The 12,224-nt window shown below is 54.9% G+C and overlaps 1 protein-coding gene across 4 annotated transcripts in view; it reads left to right on the forward strand.

The window, feature by feature from the left end:
* Col22a1 (collagen type XXII alpha 1 chain) overlaps window positions 1-12,224 on the forward strand; it is a 231,258-nt gene that overhangs the window by 56,378 nt on the left and 162,656 nt on the right. For 3 of the 4 annotated variants that reach the window (XM_078016656.1, XM_078016657.1, XM_078016658.1), the window contains exons 5-8: window positions 1,846-1,957; window positions 6,588-6,711; window positions 11,041-11,316; window positions 11,684-11,764. In XM_078016656.1, the coding sequence (XP_077872782.1) occupies window positions 1,846-1,957; window positions 6,588-6,711; window positions 11,041-11,316; window positions 11,684-11,764 (593 nt within the window). Of the gene's footprint in view, window positions 1-1,845; window positions 1,958-6,587; window positions 6,712-10,498; window positions 10,761-11,040; window positions 11,317-11,683; window positions 11,765-12,224 lie in introns of those variants that run through there. The other variant, XM_078016659.1, reaches the window with a different exon arrangement.

Below are 12,224 nucleotides of genomic sequence, written 5' to 3' on the forward strand. Positions count from 1 at the left end.
TAGGCACCCAGAGCTGCAGGCCCCCAGGCCTCTGCCTGAGGCCACGTGTGGACTGAGGTCTCTGGGCCGCAAGTCCCCTCTCCACAGAGGGGCCTCCTGACCACCCACGGGCCTGCCACGTGGGCTGGGGGCTGCGCTGGCCCAAGTGCAGAGGGAGCAGTGGGGAGGCCGTCCTCTGTGTCTTTCAGTGAGTTTCTCCCTCCGCCTGGTGCTGCCTGTCTCCTGCAGCTCAGGGGTCCCGCGGGATCCACGCAGGACTCTTCCCTGCTGGGAGTGGCGACTGCTCTTTGCTGAATTTGCTCTTTGGAAATCTGGTCTCGTATAACCAGGTGACCGTGGGGTGTTCTGGGGGAAGTGGCAGAGGAAGCTGCAATCATTATGACAAGAAAGTGATCAATATAAAAGCTTCATTGCGGGCCACTTGATGTATGGCAGGCACGCAGGGAGAGCATCCTGTTCTGTCGTTCAAGTCACAGAAATCCCGAGGCACCTTCCAGAACAATCCCCTTTAAACAGATGAAGAAACCAGAGAACAGGGATGTCAGGCAACCTGCCTGAGGCCACACAGCAAGGGCATCGTGGTTGCCAGCACAGCCCAGCCCTGTCTGATTCTAAAACCCCAAATCCCCATCAGCGTGAAACCCCTTCCCTCCCTGCCCATCCTCCCTCAGGACTCGACACCAAGCAGATTCTCTAAATCAGGTCGGGAATGGATAAGCCATCTCGGTGGTGGAAGGGGCTTTGGTCATTATCATGTGAGCTCATTTCCTGTTTTCATGGCAGCATCTTAGAATGGTGGAGAGAGCCAGGGACTTGGAGTGAAGTCCTGGGTGACGTGCCACTGATAGCAAGCCTTGTGCTGCTATTTCATCCTGGCTGTCCTCTCAGCCTCCCTCTACTCTGGGAGAGCTGCCCCAGGCCCGAGGCCACAGTCCCCAGTCGGTGTGGTGTCTGCTGTCAGCCTCCACCGTGGGCGTCGTCCTCGGGCCCCTCTGAGGAGCTGGTCTGCAAAACCCATCAGCCCTCCAGACGGGTCTGGACAGCTTGCTAAAGCATCCCCCCCTAGGGAGATGTGGCTGGGGATGTGCTGTGGTGGACGGCGTCTGGTCCCTCCGGCTCTGTGGACTTCCGGCTGTCTGCTGAGTGTGTGCAGGACCTTATCCAGTTGTCACAGCAGCCCTGTCTGGTGGACACGGTGGCCTTCCTTCTACAATCAAGGGCTGGAGGCTCCTGCTGGGACGGGACTTGCCAGCCTCGCACAGATGCAGATGTGGGCCTGGGCAGGTTACACCCCATCCCTCACCCCAGCCCAGGCCCTGCTTGTCACATCACTTGACATTGACAGTGACTCTCAGGGCCTCTATGTGGGGAAACAAACCCAACAAAAGCACCTTTCAGTCGTGCAAGATCCTGAAGAATGTCTTCTTCTCTGGGATATATCTTTAAGTCGGGAAACTTAAATGCTACCAAACTATAATCAAAACAAATATTGTAGCAGCAGGAAGGAAAGCCCTTCAATTGAGGGTTTGCTGTGGAGCTAGCACGTGCTCGGGGCTTCTGCAGCAGCCAGGCATGGTGGCAGGAGACATTTGTCTGCCTCCCATTTGTCCTGTGCTTGGTTGTGATCCAGGATGTCCTGTGGGAGCACAGCAGCTGCATCCCCTGCACCTTCTTGCTGGGATGGGTGTTGGAGCCCTCTGTCAGGGTGGTCCTGTTTTCCCTGGATGTCAATTCTTGCAGCACCTCTGTCCTCTGGCAGGGTGGCAGGCCAGAGAGCACTGTGCCTTCCTTGCCCCTCACAGTGTCCCTGTGTGGAGCTCACTTCCATTTCTTCTCTTTGCACAGGTTTTGACCTGATGGATTTGTTCAGTGTGAAGGAAATCTTGGGGAGGAGAGAGAACGGAGCACAGAGTTCCTACGTGCGGATGGGATCCTTCCCTGTGGTGCAGAGGACAGAGTGAGTGGTTACATCTCCCTCCAGACCCAGCCTGGAAGCCTTGGGAAGGGGCAGGAGAGGGACTGGCAGCCACAGTGGCACACAGGTGCTGAGCTGGGCTTTGTCCTGCTCAGTGGTGCCTCAGTGGTCCCAGGAAGATGAAACCTCTGACCTGAAAATCCAACCTGTGTCCTTGACCTTCTAGTGTCCTTGACCTTAACAGTTCTCTGGTCCTTTTATGCCCATTGCTCCATACACATCTTGCGTAATCATGTACATTTTTCTATCAATTTAGATAACAAACCTATAGGTCAGTGGTACATAGCACCTCCTACAGACCAGGGCTGCGATGCATGTGGACACAGTCCTTCCTAGAGTCACCCAGCGGTTCCGGCCAGTGGAGTCCCAGCTGCGTGTTGACTGGGGCTGGTCTCACCCTCTGTGCCTTGGTGCTCTGTTTTCCAACAGACGGCAATGTCCCCGCCCTGCACTTTCCCTGAGATGATCTGTGTAAAGGTCTGGCCAGCGTCTGACACCCAGTGGGTTTCTGGTCAAGGGCTAAACATGATCCCAAAACAAAGGCTCAGTTTTTCTCACTGCAGACAGATCATTTGAAAGTAGAAGTGATGCTGCATGCTGCCACCCCGTCTCCATCTTAAAACTCTTTAATTGCTTCCAAGCAAATGGCCCCTGTGAGACCTGGCCACCTGACCTCCCTCACCACTGGCCTGTCTTCGTCCTGCCAGCCTGACAGACACCTGCCATCCCACAGCTTTGTTGATGTCTTTCCCCACCTGAGACCACTGCTCTCCTCCTCCCTCAGAGAGGGCTTCGCCGTGGAGTTTCCAGGACACTGTCTCTGAGCTCCTCTTTGGGCACTCTGCTCACGACCTGCGTTCCTGCACCACACATGCACACACTTGCTGTTGTCAATCAGCCGTGCAGTTGGCCTTCAGAGACAGGCCCAGGCCGCTTCCCCTCACACAGTCCGAAGCCCCCTGGGGAAGCTCGGGACCAGAGTCGAGGACCAGCGGATCTGTGCTGAGCGAGAGAGTCAGGAGCCACAGCCATGGTGCCTGCCCTGCCGGTGCCGGCCAGCGGAGGTGCCCGCACGTCAGGTCGGGGTTCGCACTTGTACGTGCGGTCCTTCAGCTCAGTGAGCCTCCTCCATATGCCAGCTGTGGCCTGGGTCACCTCATCTGTGGCTCCAGCGCCTGTGTTCCACAAGGTGACCACAAGGAGAGTTAATGGGGCAATCCCCTCCTCTCCAGAGCCTGGCTTCTTGCTGACCTGGAGGTGGCAAGCGCAGGGGTTGGGTGGACTCTAGGCTTCGTCCTCACATCAAGACCCCAATGCGATTCCCCAGCCATAGGCCCTGTAAATAGAAAAAGCCTCGTCTAACTTCTCCTCACAGGAGAGTGCGACTGGGAGAGAAGGAGAAGAGAGGAAGCGAAAGTTCAAATCTGAACAAGGGCCCAACAGGAGCCTCCCACTTCTTAATGTTGCCTCATCTATAGAATGTTTTATTTTATTTTATTTTTTTGGTTTGCTATTGGGAACTGAACCCAGGGGTGGTCGACCACTGAGCATGTCCCCAACCCTTTTAACTTTTTATTTTGAGACATGGTCCTGCTAGGCGACTGAGAGTCTCGCTAAGATGCCGAGGCTGGCCTCCAACTTGTGATTTTCCTGCCTCAGCCTCCTGAGTCCTGGGATCACAGGCTTGGGCCACCACACCAGCCAAACCCGAACATTGCTTTAGGTGCTGGGTGGGATATGGTTCCTGGATAATGGACTTGAGCTCATGTTATGTTCACAGTTGTCCTAAAAAGGACTTTCTGCATGGTTCACATTTGTTTTAATGGCAAAATTCCAGAAACAACATCAAGCCCACGAAGCTCTGAAATTTTAAGGAAGAAAAAGTTTGCATTAATTTCTAAAGCTTTGAAATTTATGCACACACACTCACACACACACACACACACAATCTGCAGGGTAATTTTACTCATCTTGAAAAGGGATGACACTTTCAACATGTATGCTTTTTGATCTCTTGTTGGATAAGCAAACGGCATTTATGTGTCTTATCTGATTTATTTCTCACTACAATAAAATGAGATAAAGTAGGCAGGCATTAATCTCATTTATCTATTCAACATTTGAGACTCTAAATGAGGCAGGAACTGGTTCAAAGCCTCACAGTTGTGGGAAGAGGAAGTGGGCCTCACACTCAGGGCCTCTAGCTCTAGATCCTGGCCCTTGGCACTGCTGCCCCATAATCTGCTAAGTTCATATGGAAAGGATTAGATTATGACGTTTTCCTTCCTGAACATTCTGGCAAGGGCTCCCCACTTGACTGTACTGACTTTTTCTTAGGATATGTGTGTGTGTGTGTGTGTGTGTGTGTGTGTGTGTGTGTGTGTGTATGTACTTAAAAGAGGAGAGTCTGTTCAGAAAGAAAACAACGAGAGAGTTGGACTCACTGAGGAAGTAAGGAGGAGATTTGCGGCCACCAAGTCTGTGTCTGTGACACACTGGGAACGCTGTCTTCCCCCGTGGGCAGTGAGCAAGGCTGTCCCTGAATTCTGGGGTCTCCCAAGTGCTGTGAGTGATGGGATGTTCTTCTGCCTGGGAGTGGTCCTGGGTGAAATCTCAGTGCAGGGACTGACATTGAACAGCTGCTGGGCCACCTCCTGTCATAGATGTGTGCACTAAGGTTCCGAGAGGATCAGTCTTTGGCCACAGGTTCTACAGCTGAATGAAGGGTCCCTGAGGATCTGCAAATCTGAGAACCAGGAACCCGGCTGCCTCCCACTTCCCTTCCTGGCTGTCTGGCCAGACACTTTCCACCTCCTCCAGTGGCGATGCAAATGGAGGTGCAGTCAGCCACATTCAGGCCCCCCGGGTGGGGGCTCTGCCCTGCTGTGCCCTCACCTGTAGCGTGAGCATCAAATTCTTCTGTGTGATTTCTTCACGGGACAGGTGACCTGTGCATCCCAGGTCAGTTGGGCCTGCATCGAGCCCTCAACCAATACTTATTTTTAAATTAAATCTTAGGATCTTATATCAAAGAGATCATCTGTGAGTGATTTATTGAATCTAAAAAACACTACAGAAAAGCCAGCTAAACTTCATTTTGAGAGGATTTGTGTCCAGGAGAGATCTGTGGTCTCCACCTGGGGAACTTTCCCTCTGCAACATTTGGAGGAGCTGGAGGGTGTGTGTGTGTGTGTGTGTGTGTGTGTCACACCTCGGGTAGAAGAAATGCTCTGGTCGTCTAATGAGTGGGTCCAGTGGTGTTGCTAGGTGGCCAGGGCTGCTGGGACCTTCCTCTGGGGAAATCACACAGGCCCTGCATTATGGACGGGGAGCGGATTTCTCTACGGAACCAGAATATTGACGGTGTTCAAAGTTGGCTTGCCTGCACACACTCTGAGCTCTGTGGTAGGTGCCGAGGGACAGTGACTTGTCAGTATTTCCTCACTGGGGACCTCTTGAGGAAAATGTGGGGAGACGGAGGGAAAGAGGCCAGGTGGCCATGAGTTGAGCAAATGGAGAGAGAGTGATGTGTGGTTCAGGTTTCCCAGAACCCTGTGGTGGAGGAGATCACCAGCTACCAGCAGGGATGCCAGGTCCTTTGCTATGCCAGGTCCTTTGCTATCCCAGAGGGTGAGGGGTGAGGAGCTGCCCTGAGAGGCCGGGAGTTTGCTCAGGAGCCTCGGTGTGTGGGATGGGCGGAGATGGAGGACAGTGGGCTGAGGATGCCTGGGAGCACAGAGAGTTGGGGGCTCGGATCTTGCTGAATGACTGGGTGCTCGAAGGAGAAAATTATCGATTTTCATTGCTGAATTTGGAAGACGAGAGGCAGTTGGGACTGGCTAGGGTGGAGCAGGGAATTGTGGACGCCTCCAGGTGATAGGGTAACCCACAGTGGGCTGAGCCAGGGCCTGAGGGAGAGCAGAGGGTGTCTTGTGCCTCAGTCTAAGTGCCATTTCCCAGGAGGTTCAGAAACAACAAAAATGCCTTTCTCCCAGATCCGGAGGCCAGGGAGTGTAAGACTGATCCCCACAGATGGTGGTCTTCTCACTGTCACCCCACGTGAGGCAAGGAGTGAACAAGCTCCATGGGACCTTTCACAAGTCCCCATCTCCCCATGAGGCTTCCACCCTCAGGATCCCTTCACCTCCTCAAAGCCCCATCTTGGGGTTAGTGTCTCAATACGTGAATTTTGGGGGGACACAGATGTTGTGACCGTGGTGTCCTGGGACAAAGTAGTGTAAGACATCGCGGTCTTGCCTTCTGAGAAGGAGCGGGGCAGGGAGAGGTGAGGGTGAGGAGTCTCCAGGGCACTTGGTCCTGGGGGAGTGGCCACTTGGCATTCCTTGTTGATGGTCAGTCACAGCGACCACGGAGTGACTGCAGGGTGTGCTGCAGGGTGCCGAGGGCAGGGGTGGGAAGGCCAGGCAGGGACACCAGCTCAGGTCTACAGAAGTTCTTCCTGACCTCAGGAAGAAGCAGCGTTTGTAGGCCAAGAAGGTGGGTGTAGAAATACTCAGGAGGTTGGGTTGGCAGGACTCGGGGTGACAGGCGTGTGGGCTCCCACTGCCAGCCCTGCTCTCCTTGCTAAGCCCCGTGTTGTCTTTCTCCCCAGGGACGTGTTTCCCCAGGGTCTTCCCGATGAATATGCCTTCGTCACAACCTTCCGACTCAGGAAAACATCTCGGAAAGAAGACTGGTATATCTGGCAGGTCATCGACCAGTATGGCATTCCGCAGGTACGGGCAGCCAGTGCGTCTCAAGGGCCCCAGCGCTCGCTGCTTTCTTCTCCCTGGGGATGGCATCTGTCACTGTGTTTCCTCCAGGATCTTAGTCCTGGACCTAGAGAGGCAGAGGGTCAGGTGTGCAGAGCCTCAGGGAACCTTCAGGAAACAGTCACATGACCTGCGTTCCTGGATCATCCGGGGAAGAGAACCTAGGTCCTGTCCTCAGGGACCCTGCCCAGGCAGAGAGGTGGCCAACAGCTCTGTGTTTGTGCCATGAGTGACACAGCTTTGTGATGTAGCAGAAGAGATGGGCCAGCGTCAGATAGACCTGTGGGACCTTGTGTCCACTCCTCTCTGAGTGTGACCCTTGGGACCAAACTTGCTCTGAATCTTGCTTCTCAGCTGGAAAATGGAAAACAGAGACTATCTGCCACGAATGGTTGCTAGAAGAGTCACATAAAATGACATATGCAAACATTATCCAGAATAGTTCTGATACATAATAAAAACTTGTCAGGAACGGGTCCCTTCTGATGAATGCAGTGGGTTTTCTTTGATTTCTTAGGGTTTCTTATGACCGAAGCTCTGAACTTTGTCTTCGCCCACCTCTGGTGTCTCCAGGGCACGTAGCTCAGTGAGGAAAGTCAAATCTCAAAGTCAAAGCCATCACACAGTCTGTGTTGGCTTGAGATGAAAGCAGTTCTACTTCCCTTCTCTGCAAAGCCTCTCATTCTCAGAGCTTGCAGACGGGCCACCTCTGTGTCCTCTCCTGGAAGCGGAGCCTGGTGCAGATGCTCCTCACCTTCAGCTGGAGGGCACTGTCTAAATTTTTGTGTGGGGATTAAAAAAAACCCAAAACACACTCAAGTGATTCGACAGATACATAGTCGCGATCATCTCGATTCCTCCAAAGCAGCCAGTCCCTGTCCTGCGACTGGAGCCGGATCTGGCAGGGCACACTCTGGGTACCAGCATGCGCATGCTCTTGGTGGGGGCCAGAGATGGCTCTGGGTGATCTCAACGCACTCAGTCCTCATCCCAGCCTTGAGCGGCTTCTCCTGTCCGCCTCTCACAGAGGAGAAGATGGAGCCACAGGGGGATGAGGACTTTGCCTAACGGTTCACAGGAGTTGAGATGGGAACCCAGGTGTGCTCTCCCCGTGCTGTGCTCTGCACTATGTGCTCAGCTGGCCCGGCCGTAAGCCTGCCCCGAGTGACCTCTGCAGCATCCCTGGCCAGCTGAGACCTGCACATTCTCAGGGTAACTGCGAGAGGCCCAGTGGTTCCCAAGAGTGGAAGGCGGAAGGAGGGCTTGAGACTCTTCTGTGGAGGCCACTTTTCTGGAGGGGAGGCAGCTCACTGAAGCCCGTCCTTCTGCGTCTCCTGTTATGTGAATTTGCCTCTCCAGTTTCTCAGGTCTGGCTGGTGGGACTGGGCGCCTGCCATGACATTCCTGTGGGTGAGCCCGCACCACCCCCTGTCTGGGTTCTCTTTCATGGCATTTGCAGAGCCGTGTGATCCCTGTCTGCCCCGTCGGTATCCTGTCCTCCTTCTGCCGGAAAGAGCAGGGGTGTTACTGTAGAGCCACGCGGAGGATGAGTTTACCTTGAAAGTCTTGTGGCTCATGTTTGGAGAGACACCTGGCGGTTCACTTTCCCTAGGCAAGCCTTGGTTTAGTGCCCTTTGCTGGATTTGCCCACACGGTCACCTCTGTGCCTTTGGGAATTGCTGGCCAAATACAGGGAATGGTCCTGCCAGGAGGTGAGCTGCGTGCAGCGTGGGGTTAAGGCACAGGATCATCAGACCTGTGGATAGAGCCGGGGTCTGCGGACCTCACTGGGTGTTAATAAGCACCCTTCGAAGCTAACAGTTTTGCTCTTGGTCGTGTGGGGCACTCACTCACTCCACACATGATAAAGGGAAAGGTCCTGTGTGGCTGGAGCAGAGGGCCCATGTGTCTCAGGGGCTGTTGGAGAGGAGGCTGCAGAGCGGAGAGGAAGCATGTGGGGCTTCGTGTTGCAGAGTGGGCTCTGGGCGGGTGCAGGCTTGGGGGCGGACGTGTTGGTGAGGAGGCTGTGGTCATAGTCCAGGCGGGTGATGCTCACTCAGACCAGGCAGGGACCGAGGAATGGGAAGAAATAACCAAACTCAGAACGTGCTTTGAAGATGGAACCAATAGGGTTGGCTGATGGGTCTGAGAGGTGCCTTTCCCGAAGCCACCCAGTGAGTGCTGGTAGACACGAGGCTTCCGTGGGCCTGTGGGTGCCTTTCCTTGCTCTGTACGCCGACGGAGATTGAAACATCCATGGGATGACCAAGTCCTCAGGAAGCCCTGGAGGTGGCAGGGACACAGGTGAAGCCTGTGAAATTATTCTGAAGAAAGAGAAGACCATGTTTAGTCAGGAGAGCATTCGAGTGTGCCTATTAGGAGTGTGAGAGTATTAGATGGGGCTCTGTTTTTGCCCTATCCATGATTATAAACAAGTGAGACGTTAGTTAATCCATGGTCCTCCTGGGCTATACCGAAGCCAGGTTGTGCCCAGAAAGAGCCTCCAGAAGTCCTGGGCTGTGTCCTGCTGGCTGCGGCTGGTCCCTGCAGAGGGGGTCTTCCTTTACCTCAGGGACTTGCGTGCACTTGTTCATTCATTCATTCATTCATTCACTACATTTTTTATGGAGTCCCCCATGCAGAGATGAACAGGAGAGGAGAGAAAGAGTGAGGCAGGCAGAGAGTAAACGGGTGGACGTGAGATGAGGAAGATTCCACATGCTGACATCTCATCGCGTGCTTTGCAGATGTGAGCAAGTCAGCATGCCTGGGGACCTCAGGGTCCACTTGCTTTGTGTCCACTGGGGAAGGGTTGGGTACAGTGGTGTCTCGGAACTCACTTGCTCAGGTTATCTGACCAAGATTTGGAACAGTGCTGGCACAGCAGTACCGTGTTCATTGTTGACACGCATACTTCTTCATTTCAATCTCACAGCAGGTTGAGGAAGTAGGTACTATGCTGTTCCCATCTTATAGATGAGGAAGCAGTACAGAGCAGTTAAATAACTTGCCTCAGGCCACACAGCTCTAAAGTGACTTACTGGTTTGAGTTAGTGAGGCAGCCAACAGCCTAGGGGACCCAAATTCCTAATGCACATTTGGATGGAGCAGGAAGGGTTTGAGGTGAGAATGTGGATCAGGGTGTGTGTTAAGGGGTTCAGCAGGAACTCTGGGCAAGCTGCTACCCGGGAAGATGGGTGTCTGGTGAGATGGTGAGCAGGGGGCCCCCAAGGAGCCATGGCACAGGGAGGAATGGCCACTCTGGAGGCCTAGGGAAGCCAGGAGGTGGGGCAACAGATGGCCGCCCCTTTCTCCCGCTGCCCTTTGATCTCCGCTCCAGTGGGCTTCGAGGGGCTAACCTCAACTGCAGGCCAAGGGCTCAGGAGCTGAAGGGGTGGAGCCTTGCAGATTAGACTCTGGGTGCAGGGAGCCTGCAGGCGGGTCAGGGCAGAGGAAGACGGACGCCACGGAGGAGGAGCGGGCATGTGCCCTTCCACTCGTCCACTCCATGAATTCTCACTGCACGTCCCCCACGTTCACGCCCCAGTGAAGTTTCCCTCGGGTCCATTGTTGCTGGACTTGCCTGTCACAGAGGATGTTCCGCGAGTTCTGTAGAGAGGATGAAGAAATGAGCGTGCGGCTGGGAACGTGTTCAGCCATTCATTCTTACAGAGCAAACACAAGCAGAGCTTTCTTCCAAGCTGGCCCTCGGCCAGAGGCATTGCGCACAGGCTGGCTTCTCCAGTGACCCAGATGAGGAGCCTCTGCCACCAAGGGGCTGACTCCACTGGAGCTCCTACCGAATCTTCAGGGTGACAGGCAGTGTTGGTTGACAGACACAGCCAGTCTGGTACCCAGCACCGCACACAACAGGGTTGGTTTAGCCCACCTAGGGTTGTAAGAGACCCTGAAGCTAGCTGGGATTTCTGGGTGGTCTTGTGACTTCGCTTTCACCGCACCAGTTGTCCTGCCTGTCACAAAGCCTCTCTTACCTGCATAGCCCCTCCAGGCAGGTGAGTTTGGGGCCCCTGGACTGACATGAGTGGTTATTCCACTTGACCTGGGGCTCAGGGCAGCTCCTGATGCCCTTGCACCAAAGAGAAAGTTGAGGCTCAGAGAGGTGACGTGACTGGCCTGAGGTCAGACAGCAGTTGAGCAGGTAGGAGTCACAGCGAGGCTCTGACTCAGCTTGATGGGGCCGGCCTCTGCCATCCCCTGCACTTCTGTTGCATGGTCCCATGAAGCCAAAGGCACCTACTAGGTGCTCTAGGAGTCTCTGGTGCCTCTTCCCAGGTCTCCATCCGGCTGGACGGTGAGAACAGGGCTGTGGAGTACAGCGCCGTCGGTGCCATGACAGATGCCGTCAGGGTGGTCTTCCGAGGTCCCCGGGTCAGCGACCTCTTTGACCGAGACTGGCACAAGGTGGCCCTGAGCATCCAGGCCCAGAATGTCTCCCTCTACATCGACTGTGCACTGGTGCAGACGCTGCCCATCCAGGAGAGAGAGAACATCGACATCCAGGGCAAGACTGTGATCGGCAAGCGTCTGTATGACAGCGTGCCCATTGACGTGAGTGCTGGGGCCCGTGCAGGGCTTCACTTAGCCTACAGAGCGGAGCGGCCCAGAGAGGTTGAAATAGCAGCGTGCACAACTCTCAGAGCTGGTGCAGCTGCATCGTGGGGCCTTCTTACCTGAAGTCATGGTGACATGGGAGGGGAGGAGGGTGGGCCCACGCATGTGGCATGTGGACTCTCTCTTTAGAAGGGGGGTAGATGCATAGATGATGCTTAGGCTCCCTCTGAAGTCCTATAGTGGAACTCAGGGTGGGCAGGCCCCGGAGGAGGATGTGGGGCCTGGGCAGGACCTGTTGGGCACCATGAAGGTTTCTGGGTTCCAAGGCCCCTAAAACTCATTGGCTCTCCCCGTTCCTTTCCAGTTTGACTTACAGCGGATTGTGATTTACTGTGATGCGAGACACGCGGAGCTGGAGACTTGCTGTGACATCCCCTCGGGACCGGTGGGCAGATTCCTGGGCAGGGGCTTAGGAAGGGGAAGCCAGGGTCGGGGGGCATTGGCCCTCAGGATGGGTGTGTGGGGAGCTGGGTGCTCGTGTTGGGGTTCCTGTCCACACAGCATGGGGCTCGGGGAGCTGAGTGAAACAGGTCCTCTAGGGGGCTGCTGCAGTCTGGCCATCAGTCGGGGGGGGGCCCAAAGCTGCCCATCAAGTGATGAAGCCCAGCTTTGGGGAGCTTGGGAGGCAGAGTCTGGAAGGTGTCCCAGGCAGTGGCCAATCCTCCGTGCCACCAGTGCTCAGAGCTGGGGAGGCTGCAGTGCCCTGGGGAGGTCAGGGAGGCCAGGACATAGATGGCCCCAGAGACCAGAGGTGGCCCCTTTGGCCCCTCCCTACAGGATCTGCTGCAGTTCGTAACTCACCACCTCACCCTTTCTGTGCTCCCCCCGAACCAAATCCTAGTTCC

Source organism: Ictidomys tridecemlineatus, chromosome 7 (assembly GCF_052094955.1).
Source record: "Ictidomys tridecemlineatus isolate mIctTri1 chromosome 7, mIctTri1.hap1, whole genome shotgun sequence".
Taxonomy (NCBI): domain Eukaryota; kingdom Metazoa; phylum Chordata; class Mammalia; order Rodentia; family Sciuridae; genus Ictidomys; species Ictidomys tridecemlineatus.